This window comes from Pinus tabuliformis, chromosome 6 (genome assembly GCF_031772625.1).
Source record: "Pinus tabuliformis cultivar Carrire ecotype Pingquan chromosome 6, CPIR1, whole genome shotgun sequence".
Lineage (NCBI taxonomy): Eukaryota > Viridiplantae > Streptophyta > Pinopsida > Pinales > Pinaceae > Pinus > Pinus tabuliformis.
Window position 1 is genome coordinate 120896154 of NC_142292.1, and position 22088 is coordinate 120918241.

The following is a 22088-nucleotide window of genomic DNA, read 5'->3' on the forward strand; positions in this document are numbered from 1 at the left end:
CAATATGTCAAAAAATTATGACATTATTATCAAGTGCTCATCTGCCACACTTTTGGGATATGAAAAGGTAACTAGCATTTGAATGTGTAACATCCAAGTTCCAGATGGCTAGTTTATAAAGAGAAAATTAGTGAGAAAAGAGCAGGGTAAGAGTCATCTATATGTAACCCTATAGGCTTCACATTTGAACATTCTTTTATTCTGATACCCGGAATCATATGTTAAGTCATCAGGTTTCATTAGGTGTATTATCTGAAACGTCGTACTACACTTCAAACCAAGTATAGAAGAGTACTGCCATTTCTGTGGAAACTGCATATGCTTTGAATCTTCCTACTTGTTGATAAGTCAATGTTCGATATATGATCCGTTGGTTATTTATTTTTACGAATGCTGTCATAATTTGCTTCTATTAATTTGTTTTCCTATTGATACACAGCTTTTAAGTCTCTTGTTGAATGCAAAGCCCAATTTCTTGGCTAACACACACCTAAACAAAGCCAAAGCAAACTGCGTTGATAGGAAAATAATACCAAAGGGAAAAAAATACTCTCTGAAATCAGTGACAATCTATGGCCATGCAAACTACAAAATTTCTGTGATTCATATCCACATAAGTTCTACACCAATTGGGCTTCACATTGACCATTTTTCTCAACCCGTATTTCGGTAACTCTTAATTTCTGGAACCTCCATCGTTAGCCGGTATTTATTAGCATCTGACTTGAAAACCTAGAAAAACAGTTTATTTTGACACACCAGCCACCAGAAACAGCACAACAATTCCACGTTACTCATTTGTAATTCTACGTGCTAAGCGAGAAATTCCAGCATTAAAACAACTCCATTCGGTCATTACCGTGGATCTTCTGCCTAAAAGCATTATAAATATATTGGCAACTAACAGTAATCTCCACGCCTGTAATTACTTACATGCTTATCTGTGTCGCTCAATGTTGGAAGATCAATATGAACTTGAGTGGCATGCATTGTAAATAATGAACCAGCAAGAGTTGCACTGTTTTTGACACAGCAAACTATATCTTCATCTTTAATCTCTGCAACCTGCACTCAGATCAGTTAGCAGATGTTTTCAACACTGGAGCTCTATCTATATCAAGATAAGATGTTGAAATGTTTCTCTCCTAGGAGATTCACAAACACTGTGTCAGAAGAGACTTAACCTCAAGCCAGACAGAAGTGGTCTCACTTCCTGTAAAGAGATATTGACCAACAAAAATGGTATCCCCTTTCTTTAGTGTCTGTAGTATATAAAGCCAAATTACAACTCAGTGTTAGTCCATGAGAAAGATTATCCGGAAGCAATAAAAACAAAACACTACTGAATGCAGTACATACGAACCAAAAATGAGAAATCACAATCACAAGTACATTTATTTTGTAGCTCCCTGTGGCACATGCAGTTACTGTGTTAGATTCTGTTTGTCTGTGATGGCAGATGTTGATGATGGATGATTTCCTCTCAACTGATTATTCCTAGCCAATGGTTACAAGTATTCTTCATAGATAATGGTTGAGTTTTCCTTACTGGCCAATTGTTGATGAATTGAACCTTGATAACATGTAATCATTATTAAGATTTTATATTATGCGTTGGCTATACTTTGCTAGACCAATACTGAAAAACTTGGACTCAAACTCAGAATTGGCGCTCAGGCTTAACTTACTCTCCTCACAATCAGACCAGTTTGATTTTTATGACTCAGTTTACTGAAAAAAATTAATAGAATATTAAAACTTTGATAATAAAAAAATACATTTTAAAGATCCCAAACATTAAAACGAATTCTGCAAAGTTTACTGATGTATATGCCATGTAAGCTTGAATAAATCAAAATGAATGGTATTCAGAGCAATATATATCTGAAACAAATTACAGAATTAATAAAGCTCTAAATGCTCTCTACAGTTCAAACAATAGCATTCTTGATGTTACAAGCAATTAGGCTACTGCGTATCATGTTTAAGTTTCTAAGTTTACTTAGTTAGAAACCCTCCATGCACTTTATCTAATTTATTCCTACCTACTTGTTATTTTCCTTAACAAGTTATTTACAATGTAAATACTAAAAATAAACACTAGTGCATGCTCAACGTATTACAGATCAGCAACTAAAAGAAACAAGAACAAACACACCACATGACACCATTATTTTTTGACTAATGTCCCCGGAAAAACACAATGCGGAAAAACCAGTGCAGCTATTTGAGGGTTTTCTTAATAAGCAATATCATAGTACAATCTGGGTGCTGAAACTGGCCTACCCAACAGAAAATTTACTTGGCAGTAATACCTCTTGGTTTTTGACAAATCTCCTGGCTGAAACCCCGGATAATCCTTCCGGCAGCTCCTCAGCACAAAACTGCTCAAAAACCCCAGCGTCTGCCCAATCTGGACTGCGTCAGCCTCTCCTGGCCCAACGTTGGTCTTGCGTCAACCTATCTTGGCCTGCGTCAACCCCAGGAGACCCTGCGTCAACTCTCTGGACCTCTGTGTCAGACACGCTGGCCCTGCGTGAGACTGGTTGCTCCTGCGTCTCTCCCTCTAGCTGCTCTACTACTATCCCGGCACTATCTCTACCTCTCCGTATCATCCTCACTACCCCACTGTTGATCACTAACTAAACTTTGCTTAGCAACCCCGCTCTAGCAAAATGACTGACTGATCACTCTGGTGTGTTCTCCAACAGGCCCCCGAGCCTCCTCTTATACTTTTTATGTTGGTCCTTCAAAGGCCGAGATTACATCTCTAATCAATGGCTAAGATTAGATTTGGCTTGATCCATGACTTTTGGACCCTTCTAATCCAGTTTTATATTAATACCCATTACTATTTTATTTTTCCTAAGTTTGGACTTAGGAACTCTATTAAAAATATTAATTATTTTAAAATCTCCCAAACCAGGTACAATCTGTCCAACCCATTTCCGGGTCTTGGAGATCTCATGTGCTTTAGCCTCTCCACCAATTTTCATGGCTAGAGCACATCCGATGCTATCCCAAATCAACACTCCCTCTTAGCAAGGATTATGCTCTAATAATACTCCTCACTAAGTATCACACTAATCATCCGGCACCGGCACCTGTGTTGATGCTAGGCCTCCCTGCCCAACATCCTCTGCACTACTACATCCTGTACCGTTGCCCATGGCCCTGCCACTGCCACTGTTGCATCCGTACGGCAACGCCTCCTGCATTCGTGCTACTGGTGGTCCTTAGTCCCAACACTGCATCTGCACTGCAACCCCCTCTCATCATGCTGCATTGTGCTACTACTAACCGCTACTGCCCTGCAACTCGGTTACTGAGAAGTAACTGACCCACCCAACTTCTGACATCCCTGTCAGGCTAGAAACACTCCCAACGCTAAAGCTCCCTCTGCAGCTGACAAGTGCTCCCTCTACTGACCTTTGCGCTGCTGTAACAAATCCCTGCATCTCGCACTGTTGCACACCTCTCTATGCCATCCAGCACTAGTGCAACACTCTTGTGCCTCTCACATTGTTGTAACCTGCTAACCTCGCGTTGTCCGGGAACTCCTGCACTGTAGCTCTCTCTGCTGCTCCATCCGCATCCGTCTCTACCCACTCGGCCAGTCCTGCTACTCCTCGACAGGGCTCCCGTAGCAAGGTCTAATCCAAGAGGCTAGATACCTCGAGGATCCTGCCCCTCATCGCCTGTAGTGCATCTGACTACAGCTCGATGTCTCCCCACTTCCGTTCAAGCAGCGTGTGTGCACTCATGGCACAATCATCGTCTATCAAAACTTCCTTCTATGCCTGTGCTGGCGCTGCCTTAGTCTTAGAAGACTCTCCCTTACTCCTCTTCCTTGGACACTGGGTCGCATAATGACACAACTCCCCACAGTGGAAGCACCTGATCTTGGAGAGATCTTTCTTCTTCCACTTTTCTTGCTTTCCCTCAGATGCTAGGGCCACATCTTCCTCCTCCTGCTTGACTTTGATCCCCTCGCTGCTGCTACCCATCTTTGACTGCCGTCTGATCTCTTCCTAGGGAAGAGTTGTCCACATCTCGTCCCAAGGTGGAAGTATCCCTCTGTCGAGTATACTCTGGACAAATATTTCCCAGTCTTCTGAGACAGTATTCAGGGTTGTCCTCAACATTAGCTCCTGATCCGGTGTCGCCCCTATAACAGTCAAATGATCTTGGATCTCATTCAGTCCTCTGAGGAAGGTGTCAATCGATTGTCCCTTCTTTATCTGATACGACCTCATCTGATTCTTGAGCAACATTCTTCTCTGGAGTCTGCACAGAAGTATGCGAATACAGCTTCTTGAGAGCCTCCCACATCTCAAATGTCGTTTCCTTCTCAGTTATATGTGGTACCACATGATCCTTGACCCTGTCAAGGATAATGCACTTGGCCCTCACCATCGCCTCCTCATACTTGTCATTATCACTAGGGTCGACTGGGACAGTTATTACCTTCAAGGCGAAGTTCTTGACACGACTCCTATCAAGCACTGATAAGATTCTGGCCTTCCAGACTGCGAAGTTCGATGCTCTGTCCAGTCTATCTTGGTCTCTTACCCCGTGTAGTGCCATGATGCTCCTCTACTTCCCTTCTGGAAGTTCTTTGTTTGACTCCTCTGAGTCTCTACTTCCCGTCTAGAAGTTCTCTTCTGGACTCCCTCTAAGTCCTAATTTCCCTCCTGGAAATCCTTCGGCCGCTTGTCGAGATGCCCCCTACTCTGATCGACTTGTGCAATTGCACTGTTGATCCAGGTTCCTCGGCTAGAAACCCTCGATAACAACTCCTCTGGCCCTGCTTTGCCAGGTACTATTCTGACTACAGTACCTTGCCAGCTACACTCTACAATATTCCTATAGCTTTCTAGACCCCAGCAACTACCTTTTTGTGAACTGCGTCAGCCCCTCTCTGCCTCACGCTGGCTTTGCATCACCCCAGATGGATCTGCATCAGCCCTAGGATGCCCTGCGTCAACCCTCTGGCCCTCTGCATCAGCAACGCTGGCCTTTCTGAGGCTCTGTGCAGCCCCCGACTTCCTCTGCGTGCCCCTGGCTGGCTCTGCGTCACACTCTTTGGCTTCTACGTTGCTAGAAACAGCTTTTATCACCTCGGGACAACTGTTTTCTGCTGCTATTGCTCTACTCGGCTAATATCTTGTAGTCCTCCTGTGATCTGCAATCACCCTCTGATACTATGTTGAAGTTTCTAAGTTTACTTAGAAACCCTCCATGCACTTTATCTGATTTATTCCTACCTACTTGTTATTTTTCTTAACAAATTATTTACAATGTAAATACTGAAAATAAACACTAGTGCATGCTCAACATATTACAGATCAGCAACTAAAAGAAACAAGAACAAACACACCACATGACACCATTATTTTTGGACTAATGTCCCCAGAAAAACCAGTGCTACTATCTGAGGGTTTTCTTAATAAGCAATATCAGAGGACAATCTGGGTGTCGAAACTGGCCTAACCAACAGAGAATTTCCTTGGCAGTAATACCTCTTGGTTTCTGACAAATCTCTCGGCTGAAACCCCGGATAATCCTTCCGGCAACTCCTTAGCACAAAACTGCTCAGAAACCCCAGCATCTACCCAATCTGCACTACGTCAACCTCTCCTGTCCCAACGTTGGTCCTGCGTCAGCCCCAGGAGGCCCTGCGTCAACTCTCTGGACCTCTTAGTCAGACACGCTGGCCTCTCTGGTGCTCTGCGCAGCACTTGGCTGCCTCTGCATGGCCCTGCGTGAGCACTGGCTGCTCCTGCGTCTCTCTTTCTGGATGCTCTGTTGCTATCCCAGCACTACCTCTGCCTCTTTGTCTCGTACTCACTACCCCTCGCTGTTGTTCACTAACTCAACTTTGTTTAGCAACCCCGCTCTAGCAAAATGAATAACTGATCACTCTAGTGTGTTCTCCAACTGACCCTCAAGCATCCTCTTATACTTTTTTTGTTGTTCCTTCAACGACCGAAATTACATCTCTAATCAATAGTGTGTTCTCCAACTGACCCTCAAGCCTCCTCTTATACTTTTTTTGTTGGCCCTTCAACGACCGAAATTACATCTTTATTCAACAGCTAAGATTAGATTTGGCTTAATCCATGTCTTTTGGACCCTTCTAACCAAGTTTTATATTAATACCCATTAATATTTTATTTTTCCTAAGTTTAGACTTAGGAACTCCATTAAAAATATTAATTATTTTAATATCTCCCAAACCGGGAATAATCTGTCCAACCCATTTCTGGGTCTTGGAGATCTCATGTGCTTTAGCCTCTCCACCAATATTCATGGCTAGAGCACATCCGATGCTACCCCAAATCAACATATCACTGATCAACATAATCAATCATCAAATTCATCACCACTGCTCACTATAAATCACAACTCTTAATGTTGCTATTAAAATGTTCACAAATGCACAAATGCGAGGTGTGCCACAAATGGGAGGGGGCAGGGGGTTATTTCTTTATATAATATTTTTTTGAATTTAGGATGGTAGAATCTAGGTATTAGGTAAAAAAAATTAAATTATTTATCCTCACATTATGCTCCATGGTGCCAAATCAGACCAACTCAGTCAAGTCGTCCATCGACCATGAACTGTTTAGGATATCAAGTCAATACAATTTATGTTTGACTGAGTCGACTCAACCAATACCAAGTTCATGTCATCCATTTTTTAAAACTATACACTAGAGTTTGTGTGTAAACAGTGGGACTCTGTGGGATGATCCCTTTTTCAATGAGACTCATGTGTGACCTGATGATTATGCCTTTAATCGCTTCTTCTTATTTGATATCTTATTTGTGCGCTCAGCCATGATGATGTCCCTTATTATATCTTATTTGTGCACTCAGCCATGATGATGTCCCTTCTTGATATTACATGATGTCTTTATGGTACATGTTTTATGCAAGAACTATTGTTTTAATTGATTAATAGGAGATGGTGGTCATAGACCCACCATCCCCCTTGTGCTTGCTGATATGGATCATTAAGGACGATAACCCTAGACATGTATGAGAGTCAAGATCGATAGGCATTGATGTTTATGAGATTGTCAAAATTAATAGGCACAAATGTTTATGAGATTGATGATTTAGTTAGCATTAAATGCCTTGATAATGGCTATGTAACATTGGTAATTCTTGGATGATGATTAGCATTATTAGTTGTTAATGGTATGGATGATATTATACAAAATGTTGTTTAAGATGCCTATCGTTGATGCTTTAGAAAATGATGCTGATACCACATGAGGCATTGGTATTCTTGATAATGGCTAAGTAGCATAGATGACCCTTGATGATGATTTATTATGATCTTTCTTTATTACAATATGACTAATGTTGTATATGTGTATTGGGTGTCTGCCAGATTTTCATATTATGATTTATGACATTTATATACATAAGATTCCCTATCATTGTCATATTTCATATTATGGTGAGATTAATTATGATGATAATGTGGTATATATATTGGTATTTTGGATGGACTAATTTGTTATAAGTTGAGACCATGGTGGGAGATTGGGAAATGCACTCAAGGGAAGGGCTTTTAGCTCAATTAAGATCATTATCATATCCTAATGCCTATGAAATAGGAAAATACTTGTCAAAATGGCTTCCAAAGTTGAGTAAAATGGCAGAAGCAAAATAGTCGTAACTTGCATTTACCCTATTCTTGACACTTTGTAAATTCACCCTCAAGCCCAAATTCACCCTTGCATGAGAAGGGGCAAGGCCAAGAGACAAATCTTGGGAAGATGTTACAGTGAGATAGATTACAAAACATGCTACCTACTCATTGTTGAGGCTAGCTAGCCCATGAGGAAATGCTTTGTGATTTAATTATTGTTGTGTGAGAACATATGATTTTGGTTTTTATACTTGGTTGAGTAGAAATGTTACTTGCTCTAACCAAGTTTGCGTGGACTAAGGGTTTGCAAGTGTGCCTATATCTCAAAGGGGTGCCTAAGTACAGCTTGTGCCTAGTTCCTTATACCATTTTTGGCCTCAATTTGCAATAGGCACTATCAAGTGTGATTTTGATCACCTGGAAATAAGGTGACAGTCAATTACTTGCATAGCACAACACCACCATCGAGTATGGTTGCAATCATCAGGGATTGAGGGCAATAGTAAGATCTTTGCTCGAGGGGGCACCATTGTCTTGGCTTGTTGCAATCACTAAGGCTGAAGGTGGGAAGACCCCTATGTGAAAATTTTGGCACTACGAACTTATTCTGCAACTCAGAAAATTTCGCCACGAAATTTTATTGCAGCAACTGGAAATTATTCTTCTAACAGTAAATTAATTAACAGTTTGTTCACATGTTGTCACTCAGATTGTACAAGCACTGCAACAACAACTCAAGTCAGGGGCTATCACTCTAATCCTCAACCTCTCCGTTCTATATGTCTCCCAACAGCAGGCTATGGGGGGTAGTCCCTAGGAAATGTCAAGGTGCAAGACTTGATGATAACCAACAAATCTAGGAGACACAGTTGAATGGCCTAGCCACTTTGTTAATTTTGGCAAGATTTAAAGCTTGGATTAGATTTCTTATGTGAGACCAATGCCTTATGGAGTCAACTTCTTGCTTTAGATAAATTAGAGACCAAATGAACAACCGTTGCTTAATGAATGCTCGACTATCCTAGATGAAATGTAAATCCTATGACTAGGTGAGATCCGGGAATCTTGGTTAATTTTAGTCAGATGTCTAACTAAGTGTATCCCTTCCAAGTGGGATTTAAAGTTTAGAATGTACATGTATTCCCAAGCTCAAGAGGGAGGTTAATGAAGGACCCTATTAGGTGATTTCAACCTCTAAGGGAGTGATATTATTATGGTACATCCGTCAAATAGCAGATGCCATGTAAAATAATGGTGGAACAGAGTGAGATGTTAAAATCTAGAAACCCCAAATCCCACTGCAGCAACTGATTAAGTTTCTTCTATTTGTTAAATAACTTGAGCAAATTATTTACTACATCCTACGGTAAATATCGAAACTAATACACTGCAGCCTTCACAAATACAATATTGTGGAAGAAAATTAAGTTGGAAGAATAGATGCACACACACACAAGTACATAGTTATTTTTGGACCAATGTCCCCGGAAAAACCCAACTTGGGAAAACTGGTGCAACAGCTGAGGGTTTTATTATTATGCAATAGTAAATCTGAGTACAAATCTATGGATGCTCAAATCTAACAATCCATACAGAGAAATGACTAACAGAAGTCTAGTGAGAAAAATCTCACTCTCACCGGTGATCCGACACTGACCTTGGCTCAAGATGAGCTGCTCTATGTTGCCTCTGCGCAATCCCTGCGTCACACAGCTTGGAACAACATCTCTCTCACTAACTGATCCACTGTTGTCTGGGAAATGGACTCTCCTAGCCTCCGGGCTACCACTCCGGCTTCTAGCACTAAATCACTGCTTCTCCCCAACAAAATATGGCTTCCCCTCTGAAGCATTGCACTGCCTCTCTGTGGAACTCACTGTCTCTCTACAATGCACTCACCGGACTAGAAAATATCCCTCCGACCTTACTATCCCTGCCCCTCTCTCATTGCTTCGATCTTACTTAATCACCTTCGGCAATTAAAAGTTGCTACTCGAAGATCGATTTCCCAACAAAATCGAATCCCTGGTGTCTCAAGTGTGGTCTCCAACCCCCATCGAATTTATTCTCATAATCACTCGTTGAGACATCAATAGCCAAGATTAAAACATAATCGATGGCTAAGATTAACTAGAGCTCGATCCATGTCTTCTTCTAGAAGATTCTCACCATGACTTAATTAATACCCTTTAATTAATCAGATTTCCTAAGTTTAGACTTAGGCACCATTAAAAAAAGATTAATTATTTAAATTAAGTCGTCTCTAGGTGGAATTTCCAGAATTGATTTCTAGGTTTTGGATAATACATGTATTCTAGCCTCTCCACCAAATTTTGTGGCTAGAATACAACCAATGCTACTAAAACTAACATGAGGCAATAGGGAAGGCTCCAAGCCACATGCCACAGTACAAGGGTAGTTATAATGAGGGAAGCCCACACATGGGTGTAGAGATGTAGGAGGGAGAAATCGTGGTACATGAATCACCCCGGCCTTTGTTTTTCCACCATTCTTCATATGCCTTTTGTCTTTTATTAATTTTTCTTTCTTTTAACTGCTTGGGGCTCCAAGGAATGAGAGCATGATGCGTATGATAAAGCAGTGAAATCATGGGTTGGGACAATCATGGGTTCCTTAATGATGTAGGAGGCGCACATAGGGGCACTAGTAACTAGGGTTAGGCCATAATGATAAGGGGCAGAGCTCATGTTTAGCTTTTACCCATGCACTAATTTTTTGTCCCGGCCATCTTTTGCATTTTATTGTACATTTCTTGTTGTAAGTGGCCAAATTATTCTTTTAACTTACTTTTTACTTGCATCAACCTTTGGGGCATCGTTCCAGGCCTGACCCAAAATGTGGACAAGGGGAGGGGAGGCTAACACCTTGTGGACCCAACAGACAAATGCGGACCCAAATGGGAAAAGTGTGAAAAGGGGTTATAATGAGCAGCAGGGAGTGATGTATTTGGTGACGGGAAGCGGGACCACACAACCAAAATCGAGGTTTCCCATGTAGTGCCACTCCTAAATTTGACAGCCAATAAAGGAGATCCCATGAGACTAGGATACAAGATTAACCGCCAAGTTGGGACAAGGGAACAAGAGTATAGACCAAGCCCATTCTTTTTGTCAAATCGCCCCACTGATCCATGTCCAAATGTGTCCAAGAAAAGCAAGCAAATATACCCAATTACATAATGAAAAGCCATAGCTTCGAGGTTGGAAGGCCCACCTTCAAACATATGATCATAACAGATGGGCAAGGGCACATAATGGCTAGCTCAGGTGGCGGAGAATGTTGGCACATTGAGCTATCTAGTGGCTGCAAGGGGTTGTTGGCTATCAACTGAAGCCAATTCTAGGAGAAAAAAAAATGTTCGTATAGGTGTCACCCACTAGCGATGGGTAATAGGGACCATGCTACCAAAATCAGGGTTTCGCAAGTAGTGCCCATCCTAAAGCTATAAGGTAATAGGGTAGATCCCACGAGACTAGGATTGAAGATTAACCCCCCTTTTAAGGTGAGGCAACAAAATCATGGTCGAAGCTCTTCCTTCTTCCAAGTTCCCTAATAATCCATGCCCAAAATGCCTAATGAAAAACAAGCATAAGCTCCCGATTGCACAATGAAAAGCATACCTTTTGGGTTGGATTGTCCACCTTCTAACGTCTGTTCTGAACAGATGGGCGAGGAAACATACAATTGATGCAAGGAGCGGAGATAAAGTGGCACATCACATCGCTTATGGGCGGCTCTATTGAGAAATCTAGGGCATAAGTATTAGGTGATTTCTCTTCTATTAGTAACTGCTTGTGAGTGCTTTTTACTTCTTTAGATTAGGATCTTCTTTACTTAAGTTATTAGTGTTCTTCTTCATCAAACAGCTACCAATGCATGAACATAAATAGACAAGAGACACAGAATGTAGGCTATGAGCCAGGGCCAAAACCTCTCACTCTTTGAGAGGAAAACCCGCACAAATTCTTCTTATAGAGATTCCAATTGACGAATACCAAGACCAAGACCCTTGACTTAGTTGCCACTCCAAGACCAAGACACTAGTTCCCCTAATTGTCTTCTACTATTTTCTTCTTCTTCACTCCTCTTCCGCTTTGACCTTCTTAGCACTGAGATAATCTCCTATCATATAGCAACGAACTGTAGATACACTTGAGATAGGACCGAAATACATCATTATAGAATCATCGTAATGTGATCACTATAGCAGCACCGAAACTAAGATAGCACCGAATCTGTGAGCCTGAGATAGCACTGAATCACTGTGATGTATCACTGAACTATCTCCACTGCAATCCTTAGTCTATATGCCAAGATTGTCACGAAGTTATCTCTGAGATCACCGAAACTTAGATCACAAATATGTTACCGCAGTCTTCCCTGAAATCTGAGCTTGTAGACTGTGTCATAGTTCTGAAACTTCTCTTCTTTGAGATCCGAATGGTCACTATAATTTCCTATCCAAATCACAAAGGTATCTGAAATTATCTCTGCATTTGCCACCCAAATTTCAGAAGTATCCGAACTCTTTACACTCTGTCTGAAATGCGAACACCCTACACGCATATATATAGTAGTTGTCCCATATAAATAAGTCGACCTGTGAATCTGAAGAGGTATGTCTCCATTAGGTGAGCCAACATGAGTTCTTTACTTTGTCTTGAGACCGACTTGAAGAGCAGTAACTAGTGCTTGCCTTGGAGGGCTATTTTAACAATCCTATAGACTTATATATATTAGTAGCATGCCCAAGAAGGGTTCTTCATACATGACATTGACTCTTTTTTACTTTTATGACAAATCCTAAAGGCTCTCAAGGGGAGCCATCTAAAACATAAAATCCTTGCTCATGAAACCCATGAGTCAAGCATACAATCATTTTATTTTTCTTTACATCAATTACAAAAATCATAATTTTAATTACATGTCATTATGAAGACCAAACCTAGTTACACTTTTCAACAGACTCTCAAGGGCTACTAATTGTCGGTTGAAGAAGATGACTCAGAAAGCAGCTCTCCTAGGGGTCCCCACTTATCGATGGGTAACAAGGCCTTCTAATAGAGCATAAGGGATGTAAAACTTTAGGAAAAGTTAAGCTTTCAAAAGCCTACAACTACTTATTTAGGAGTAACTTGTAGTGTTTTTGGGCACATTAATCATGGGAAAAGAGATAAAGCTTGAACCTAAGAGCAAGAAATGCATCTTTGTTGGGTATAGTAAGGAGTGCGAAGCCAACAAGTTATGGGATCCATATATCAAAGATGTGTTTGTATGCACAGATGTAATATTTGATGAAGTTTTATCATTCACGTCCTTCTAACTCACTTCCTCAGTTGAATTGACCAGTTACATTGATGATGATGATTTGCCTATTGCTAAGGATAATGATGGTAGGGATTCTGATAATTCTACCTCAGCTAGTTCAAATTATAGTGATTAAATTGGTTGATTACTCTTCTTCTATATGAAAATATGGATAATTGTACTTCAAATGATGACAAGCCTTATGTTGATACTCTCGGTGGCTCTGATGACACAAAAAACAGCAAGAATTTGTCTCAATAGGTTGCAAAAACCATCGAAGCTACAAAAGTTGATGAAGGTAGTCCTTATGAACCAAGAAAGGCTAGAGGGCAAATCAATAACATTCCCATGGCTAACATAATATCTACAAAAGATCCAATGACTTATCACAAGCTCCAGGTAAAGATGAATACGAAAATGCTATGAAATAACAGTATAATGCATTACTAAAAAGTAAAAATTCAAAGTTATGGGTGGCAGGAGCAGGGGGGAGGGTGTAATCTATTACCTTGGTGTAAAAAGAGAAATAAGGTATTCTTAGGGCCTAGGAATAGCCTCAAATAACGAAGGAGAATTTTATAGCCTATACCAAGGCATCCTCCTTACAAAATCTCTAAAAGTATTGAACCTAAAAATTGTAGGGGATTCCTCCCTGCTCATAGCTAACCTACAAAAGGATTCTACTCTAGATGATGATGATAAACTGAAGGTCTCCTATTTAGAATAAGAGGATTGCTTCACAATCTCATGCACTATGAAGCTCTCCATATTCTAAGGTTGAATAATGAGGAAGCAAATCAATTCGCTAACCAAGGTACCAAACTGGGAAAAGGAGATTTAATAATCAACAACACCAAGCAGAAATGTTTGATCCCTTAGGAAGGATTTGGGCGATCATACCTTCCCAAGTTGATCAATGGAACTCTAAACATAATTAGAACAACAAACATCCTCAACAAAACAGGATAGATACGTGGTTGGCCATTGTGTGGGGTAAAATGACTAGTCACTAGACGATCTACGATGAATGTCTAGTCCCCTCTCTCTTCCAGGACGGAACACAAACTTGGAGAAGAAGTTGAATAGCAAATTGAGACACAAATTATGGAGGAGAAATGTACTAGCCTAGAACAAATGCACAGGAGGAAACCACAAGACTTGAATATTTTATCCAAGATCAGAACATCCCCATGCAAAAAAATGATGAGAAGGTGGTGTATGTTGACGACCATAGAGGGATTCAGCATGGGAGAACGAAGTTGGTATCACCTCTCATGAACCCAATAGATTAGGCTTTCCTTTGTCTCGTGCTTCATGAACCAATTGTCAACAGGGAACCTTATCATCTCATTAACAATGGCACCTACCATCTCTCCTCTATCGCCTTTCTCTCATCTCGTCTACTAACATCTGCAGGTGTGGAGGGAGGAGGAGGACTCAAACTTTCTAGGAAATTCTGGAAAATTCAAGTGCAAAGATGCAAGGGGGGGATGAAGATTTGAACACAGGTATTTCAACTTTGCCAACTCGTCACAACGAGTGGGCCTCTTCACTCACAACTGTTATGGAACATATCAGACCAAAGAACCCAAATGGGAAAAATTGACGATGAAATACTTAGGGACCCAAACGGATGAAATAGCCCAGCAACTAGACAAGAAAGATATGGCCTCCCCTTCAACAGCGAGCTCAGTCAATAAAGAGAACCAGGATCTCCCGAATCTTAATCAACCTCTAGACGAGCAGAATAGTCCAAAGAACACTCAAGAATTCAATGCATCAAAGCCAAAAAAAATATCCCAGTATATGATGTTATGTAAATTTTGTTTTTTGTGAGGAAGCTTTTAGAGAATCTGTACATATAGCATAGCATAAGTGAAATTATAGAAATGTACAAGAAAGAAATAGTAATTTTGGACTTTTAGGGCCTGCTTCAAGCCCAAACTCTATGCCTTTATGGCTTTACTTTTGTCTTTGAAGCCCTATAATCACTCTATGAGTGACCTCAGTTAAAGATTTATTAAATGAAGGTATTACAGACTCATGTGGTGGTGTGCGTGTCTATATTATTTAAGCAACGGATCGATCAAATTGCCAATACACAGACAATTTGAATGGAAAGACAGCGGAGAAATACAGTAAGCAAATACAAGAACACAAGAAATTAATAAAGAGTTCACCCTATTCTCCAGGGCTACATCTCCGATCCAGCTTCAGTGGTGGCTTTATTTTATTGTGTTTCAAGCAGAGAATTACAATGCAGGAGCTCAATATGAGTCACTTGAAACAGATTTGTTTGGTAGGGTGGTTCTTGGATTCCCCAAGCCACTGGAGCGCACAGACTTGTTTAACGGTTAACCACCAGCGTTGTGACCTTCTGGTCTACAATAGAAAGAGCCCAATGTGGTGCTCAATCTGAACAGATCCTCTCTGGGATGGCTTGAATCCCTCAAGCTCTCTGGTGCTCAACACTGACTTTGGTCAGTTCGGCCCTCTGTCCTCTTCTACTTTTGCTTCACTGTCTTTTCCCTGTGTTCCGTCCTCCTCTCAAGATTCTGGTTCCTCTCTCTCTCTCTCTCTGACTGACTGACTGTATTCTGTCTCTGTTCATGGCTTTAAGCCATTCGTTTCCATGTTTATTCAGTTCCTCTTCCGCCTCCGTCGAATCGCCTTCTGCAGCTGCGCTTGGAGTTCCCTGTTCGGCGTCATCATCAAGCTCACAAGGAGTGGCCACATGTCCTCCTGTAACGCGCCAGCCTGCTTCGTTGGTTCAGTTCTTCGGTTACATCGTGGATGAAGTCTTCCTCCACCGTGGCGGTCAAAACGAACTTCAAATCCTTCTAAATCGCGGCTCATTCCTTCGTCGATTCCGCTTCCCCCATCAGGCACGATCTCAATTGTCCGATCTGGGGCCTCCAGATCCGACGCCGTTCGCTCGTCCCGCGCGGTTGACTAGCTCGACCATTAACGCGCGATCAGCGATGGTTTTCTCTCTCCTTCGCTTGCCACGCATCGACCGCTGAGTGGGATCGCTCCAATTTCTTCAAAACCGCTTATTGTTTGAGGGTGCCCTGATCAATACCACCGGTTTTTTTGGAGCGCAAGTCCCGCCTTGTCCTTTAGCGCTTTTCGCCCGCGGTTCTCCGGCCCCCCACGCGTCCGAGTGCTCGGGGCTTCTCCATTTCGGCCCTTTTCGCTAATCGTACATCAAAATCCACCTCCGTTTCCCGATCCGGGGCTCCCAAGGGCTAATTCGACCTCTTGCGCAGTCTCCATGGGCCTCGGTCAACGCGCTTTGACCGAGGTCCTCGTCGTTCCACACTGGCTACCATTGCCACTGGTTCAAGGTTTTTTTTATCGCTATTTTGGAAGTTTTAGAAGTTTTTCCCGACCTGGTACAGCCATGGCTTTGTTTAATCATTCTTTATGGAACCAATTCGGATCACGACCTTCCCACTAAAAAGCTTTTGGACCACCAAAAGTTGGTTTTCTTTCAAGCATCGACTAAGTGAGGGTACTACTGTCTCACTTGCCCAATCTCAATCCACTTTGCACTGCTCAGCTTCGAACCTTTGAGTCCAATTCGGAGGTACTCAACATCCCCTCTGTGCGTCGTCCTTACCTTCCTGTCCAAGACTGTGTCTTCCTGCAACTCATTCAGATATTCAGGTAGCAGGTCATCAATAGAAGCCAATTGACTTTGCTCTTCAGGATCCTCAATCATTGAAGGTTCAAACAATCTCAAGCAATCTGCATTTACGACTGAGTAGATGTGCATGTAAGCTGGTAGATCAAGGCGAAAATCATTTTCACCAATCTTTTCAAGTATCCTAAAAGGTCCATACCTGATAGGCTTTAGCTTTATACCTTCACCTTGCATCCTATCCTGGCTAACATACATCGAGACCTAGTCTCCAACTAGAAAACTATGCTCCATCTGATGCTTGTCATGCCTAGCCTTGTATTTGGCTTGGCTCTTTTCTAGTTGTTCCTGTACTGCTTGGTGGATCTCCTGGATCTGTTCAATGAACCTAGTTGCCTTGTCCACATCACTGTGTCCATCAACTGTGGTATCTTTACAAAAGACAAAATCCAAAGGAGACCTTGGTATGAAACCAAAACAGGTCTCAAAAGGAGATCTTTGTGTAGAAAAGTGTTTTACTCTGATGTAAGCATGCTGCACATAACACAAATGTTTATCCCAAAGCTTAGGATGTTTGTTGCAATATCCCCTGAGTAACTGGATCACTGTTCTGTTAACTACTTCTGTCTAGCCCTCAGTTTGTGGATGAAAAGTTGTTCTTTTCTTCAATTGGGTGTCCATAAGCTCCCACAGACTTGACCAAAACTTCCCCACAAATCAGGTGTCTCGATCAGATACAATAGAAGTGGGTAATCCAAAATGAACCCATACATGTTCAAAGAATAATTTTGCAGTTTGTTCAGCCGTAATTTGTTTATTACAAGGTATCAAAATACACATTTTGTTGAACCTGTCCAGAACCACGTACAAATAATCATGACCTCTCCTAGATTTAGGCAGTCCTCCAACAAAATCCATGGAAACACTTTCCCAAGGGTGAGAAGGAACTGGTAATGGAGTGTACAAGCCTAGTTTTCTATTGTTGGGCTTGCTCTTAGCACACATAGTACACCCTCTTACATATCTAGAAATTGTCTCATTCATTTTCAGCCAATAACAAAATCTTTGCAGCTGTGCAACTGTTTTACTTATCCCAAAGTGACCTGATATCAAAGATGTGTGTGTCTCTCTAATTATCTTTACTCTCTCGATTTGTGGAATGCAGAGTTTCCCACAATGATATATGAGTCAATCCTTTACATGATAGTCCAATTCTTCTACCTTTTGCCTTGACTCAAAGTTGCATATACATCTTTAAAGTCTATATCTTGAGCATATTGTTCAATGTAGCTTTCATGTAGTAGAGAATTATGCTTAAGTATAATAGATGCATTTATAATGGGTCTAAATAACATGTCTGTAGCTTTGTTATGTATGCCCTTTTTATATCTGATGACTAAATGAAATTGTTGTAGAAAACTCATCCATCTGTAATGTCTTGATTGCTGCAACATAGTTTGGGAGTGTAGATATTGAAGTGGTTGATGATCAATATGTATTACTATCTCTTTGCCCATTAAGTAATGTTTCCACTTTTTCACACACTGAACTAATGCATACAATTCTTTATCATATGTAGGATAGTTGACTACTGCAGGATTAAAAGTCTCAGAATGATAACAAATGGGTTTACCTTGCTGTGTCAACACTGCTCCCATGGCATAGTCACTGGCATCTGTTTGGATCTCAAACTATCCTTGTAGATCAGGCAGTACTAGTACAGGTGTTGTACTAATCTTTTCCTTCAAGGTGTCGAAGGCTTTCTGATATTTGCCTCCCCACTGAAACACCTTGCCCAATCCTATCAAAGCATGTAAGGGAGCTGCAATTGAGGAAAAATTAGAAATGAACTTCCTCCAATATTGTGTTGCTCATAAGAAGCTCCTCACTTTTGTAGCAGACTAGGGTTTAGGCTAGTTTACAATGACTGCCACTTTAGAGGGATCTATTTTCAATTCACCACCCCCTACTATATGACCCAAATAGTTTAGAGATGTTTTGCCAAATTCACATTTTGAGAGTTTAACATAAAGTTTTTCTCTTTTCAAAACATCTAATGTCTACTTAACATGCTTTAAGTGTTCTTCCCATGTTTTACTAAAAATCAGATTGTCATCCAGATACACAATAACAAAATCATCAACAAAAGGCCTGAGTACATCATTCATTAATCTCATAAAAGTAGCAGGGGCATTGGTAAAGCCAAAAGGCATAACCAGCCACTCATACAATCCCTGCTTTGTTTTGAAAGCAGTCTTCCATGCATCTTGCTCTGCAACTCTGACCTGATGGTATCCACTGTGCAAATCCAGCTTGGTGAAATAAACAGCTTCTTTCAATTGATCTAAAAGATCATCTATGCGAGGAAGGGAATAACGATTATCTTATTCAGTGTTCGGTAGTCAATGCACATTCTCCATGAGCCATCTTTCTTTCTCACCAAAACGATTGGTGACCCACATGGTGATGTGCTAGGCCTGATGAACCCCTTCTCGAACAACTCTTGCACCTGCTTCTTGATTTCAGCATTCTCTAAAGCAAACAACTTGTACATTCCAATGTTAGACAATGGAACATCTTGCTGCAAAATAATATTATGTACTATTTCCTTTTTGGGTGGCAGACCTTTAGGTTCCTAAAACAGGACATCATACTCTGAAACAATCTTTTCTATATCAGCTTGCTGCTAAGCATTACAGCCTTCACATACATTGGTTTTATCAGGTTTCTTTTCCTTTACAACCATTAGTAAGAACTGTTTGCATGAATTTATCATTCGTTTCATCTGCCCAGAACTTATGAGAGTATAATTATTCTTGAGCTTGTGAGCTCTTACAAAGTATTCGATTCCATCTTTAAAAAGTAGATACTTCTTCTCAGCTCTATAGAAAAAAGATTTTCTATCATACAAGTAAGGGCTTCCTAAAATAATTTCACATATATCCAAAGGAATTATGTCTAACTCAACCTCATCTACAAATGTTGACCCAAAAGAAAACTTGAGTTTGCACTGTCTAGTCACTTGTAGTTGTGCTTTATCATTCAACCATCCTAATGGGTATGGTTTCTTGTGAGGTGTAGTTGCTAATCCCAATTTCTTTACAATTGCTTCGGAAATCAAATTTACTTGTGAGCCATTATCAAACAAAGTATCAATCTTTTGATGTTTGGAAATAACTCGAATATGGAAAAGCTCATGTCTTTTTCTCTCATGTTCTTCATCAATAATAGTTTGAGCAGAATTACTAGTAGATGCTTCAGAATTCTTACCTTTTATACCTGTGGCTGCAATGATTGTTTCATCTCTCAAGTCTGACCCCAAATCTTTCTGAATAGCTGCAGCAGTCTTCTTCTTCTTGCCCTTGGACTTCTTAGGTCTCAGCTCTGGATGCAGAATCCAACAGTGCTCATCATCATGCCCCTCCTTTTTACAATGAGTGCATGAAGCTTTGCTTTTCTGTGCAGCATTAGCCTTCCTTGCTTTCCACTTCTGCTTTCTTTTCTCCTTGCTCTTGCTTGCAGTGGGTTGGGATGGTCCCCCAACTTCTAGATTTCCATTCTTTTCTCTAGCTTCTAGATGAGTAGCATGTACAGATACCTCATCTATACTAGTGGGATTAAACATGAGGATGGTATGCCTCATGTAGCTATGTAGACCACCAACGTACTTCAAAAGAGTCTCTGGTGAGTCTAATGAGATCCCTAGAATCAATGCTCTCTTTCTAACTTCTTGGGTGTACCCTTGCACACTTTGCCCTTTCAACTGCCGAAGAGTTTGCCAACTCATCATGGCTTGTTGCATGTAGGCCAATGGATAGAACTGCTTCTTGATTGTAGAAACAAAGTCACTCCAGACAGAGATAGTCTTCCCATGTCTCTTCATGTCAGCTTGGGTTCTGCCTTCCCACCAAACCAAGGCAGTGCCTCCTAGGCGTAGGCTTGCCAGCTAAATTTTGCTCTTGTCTGAGTCAATGTTTTGCACTCTGCAATACACATCAATTTGTCTAATCCAATTGTCCAACTTTTCAGCATTTAGCTCTCCATCATATATAGGCAAATCAAATTTAACATCTAGCTTGATCAAAGATGTTTTCTTATTATGCACAGGGCTATTAGGAGGTGTAAGAAAGCTTTCCTCTTTCCCTTTTCCTTTTGAGTGGTCATGGGAATGAGACTCATCTTCTTCTTTGTCTTGTTTAGAACCTGATGAATCTTCATCCTTATGCTTTCTAAAGTCCCTATACATTTCTTCTACCATACACTTTATAGCTAGGAAACTCTCTATGAATTGAGGGTCCAGCCCCATAAAACCTTCCTCTGACATTGTCTTCCGAGGATAGACTCTCCCAATTTCAGGATTAGTTTCGACCAACTCTCCTTCTCCTAATTTGAGCTTTGATCTAGTGAGCATTCAACAGCTAAACCAACACTAGCTTGTATAACCTTACAGCCTAGAGCTCTGATACCACTTGATTTGATAATCACCCTATGAATGACCTCAGTTAAAGATTTATTAAATGAAAGTATTATAGACTCATGTGCTGGTGTGTGTGTCTATGTTATTTAAGCAACGGATCGATCAGATTGCCAATACACAGACAATTGAATGGAAAGACAGCAGAGAAATACAGTAAGCAAATACAAGAACACAAGAAATTAATAAGGAGTTCACCCTATTCTCTAGGGCTACATCTCTGATCCAGCTTCAGTGGTGGCCTTATTTTATTGTGTTTCAAGCAGAGAATTACAATGCAGGAGCTCAATATGAGTCACCTGAAACAAATTTGCTTGGCAGGGTGGTTCTTGGATTCCCCAAGCCACTGGAGTGCACAGACTCGTTTTCCCACCAGCTCTATAACCTTCTGGTCTACAATAGAAAGAGCCCAATGTGGTGCTCAGTGCGTGTGGTTCTCTGGCTCCCCACGCGTCCGAGTGCTCGGGGCTTCTCCATTTTGGCCCTTTTCGCCCAAATCCACCTTTGTTTCCCGATTCGGGCTCCCAGGAGCTAATTCAGCCTCTCGCGCAGTCTCCATGGGCCTCAGTCAGCGCGCTTTGACTGGGGTCCTCGTTGTTCCAAGCTCGCTGCCATTGCCACTAGTTCAGGGTGTTTTTTATCGCTATTTTGGAATTTTTAGAAATTTGTCCCAACCTGGTACAGTCATGGCTTTGTTTAATCATTCTTTATGGATCCAATTCGGATCACTTTATGGCTTTACTTTTCTATTTGAGGCCCTATAGATGTTGTGTTGCATGCCTCATGCATATCTCTAATACAGAAATTATAGTTATGGTTAAAAAACAAGAAAAATCAAACTTCAAAGTTGGTGCCAATTCCAAAAAGTAAAAATATACTTCAGAAAAGCAATTTGATAAATATAAAGCAAGACTAGTTGCTAAGAGTTTCTCATGAAATGAAGAATTGATTATGAAGAGAAACTTGCCTCAGTTATA

The 22088-nt window shown here is 41.0% G+C and overlaps 1 protein-coding gene across 1 annotated transcript in view; it reads right to left on the reverse strand.

Moving 5' to 3' along the window:
* The window catches only part of LOC149257638 (pyruvate kinase 1, cytosolic-like), a 234362-nt gene that overhangs the window by 125800 nt on the left and 86474 nt on the right, over positions 1-22088 (reverse strand). Inside the window, exons 5-6 of the mRNA XM_089414481.1 lie at positions 1185-1262; positions 934-1065 (exon numbers count right to left, since the gene is read on the reverse strand). Of these exons, the coding sequence (XP_089270607.1) occupies positions 934-1065; positions 1185-1262 (210 nt within the window). The remainder of the gene's footprint in view (positions 1-933; positions 1066-1184; positions 1263-22088) is intronic.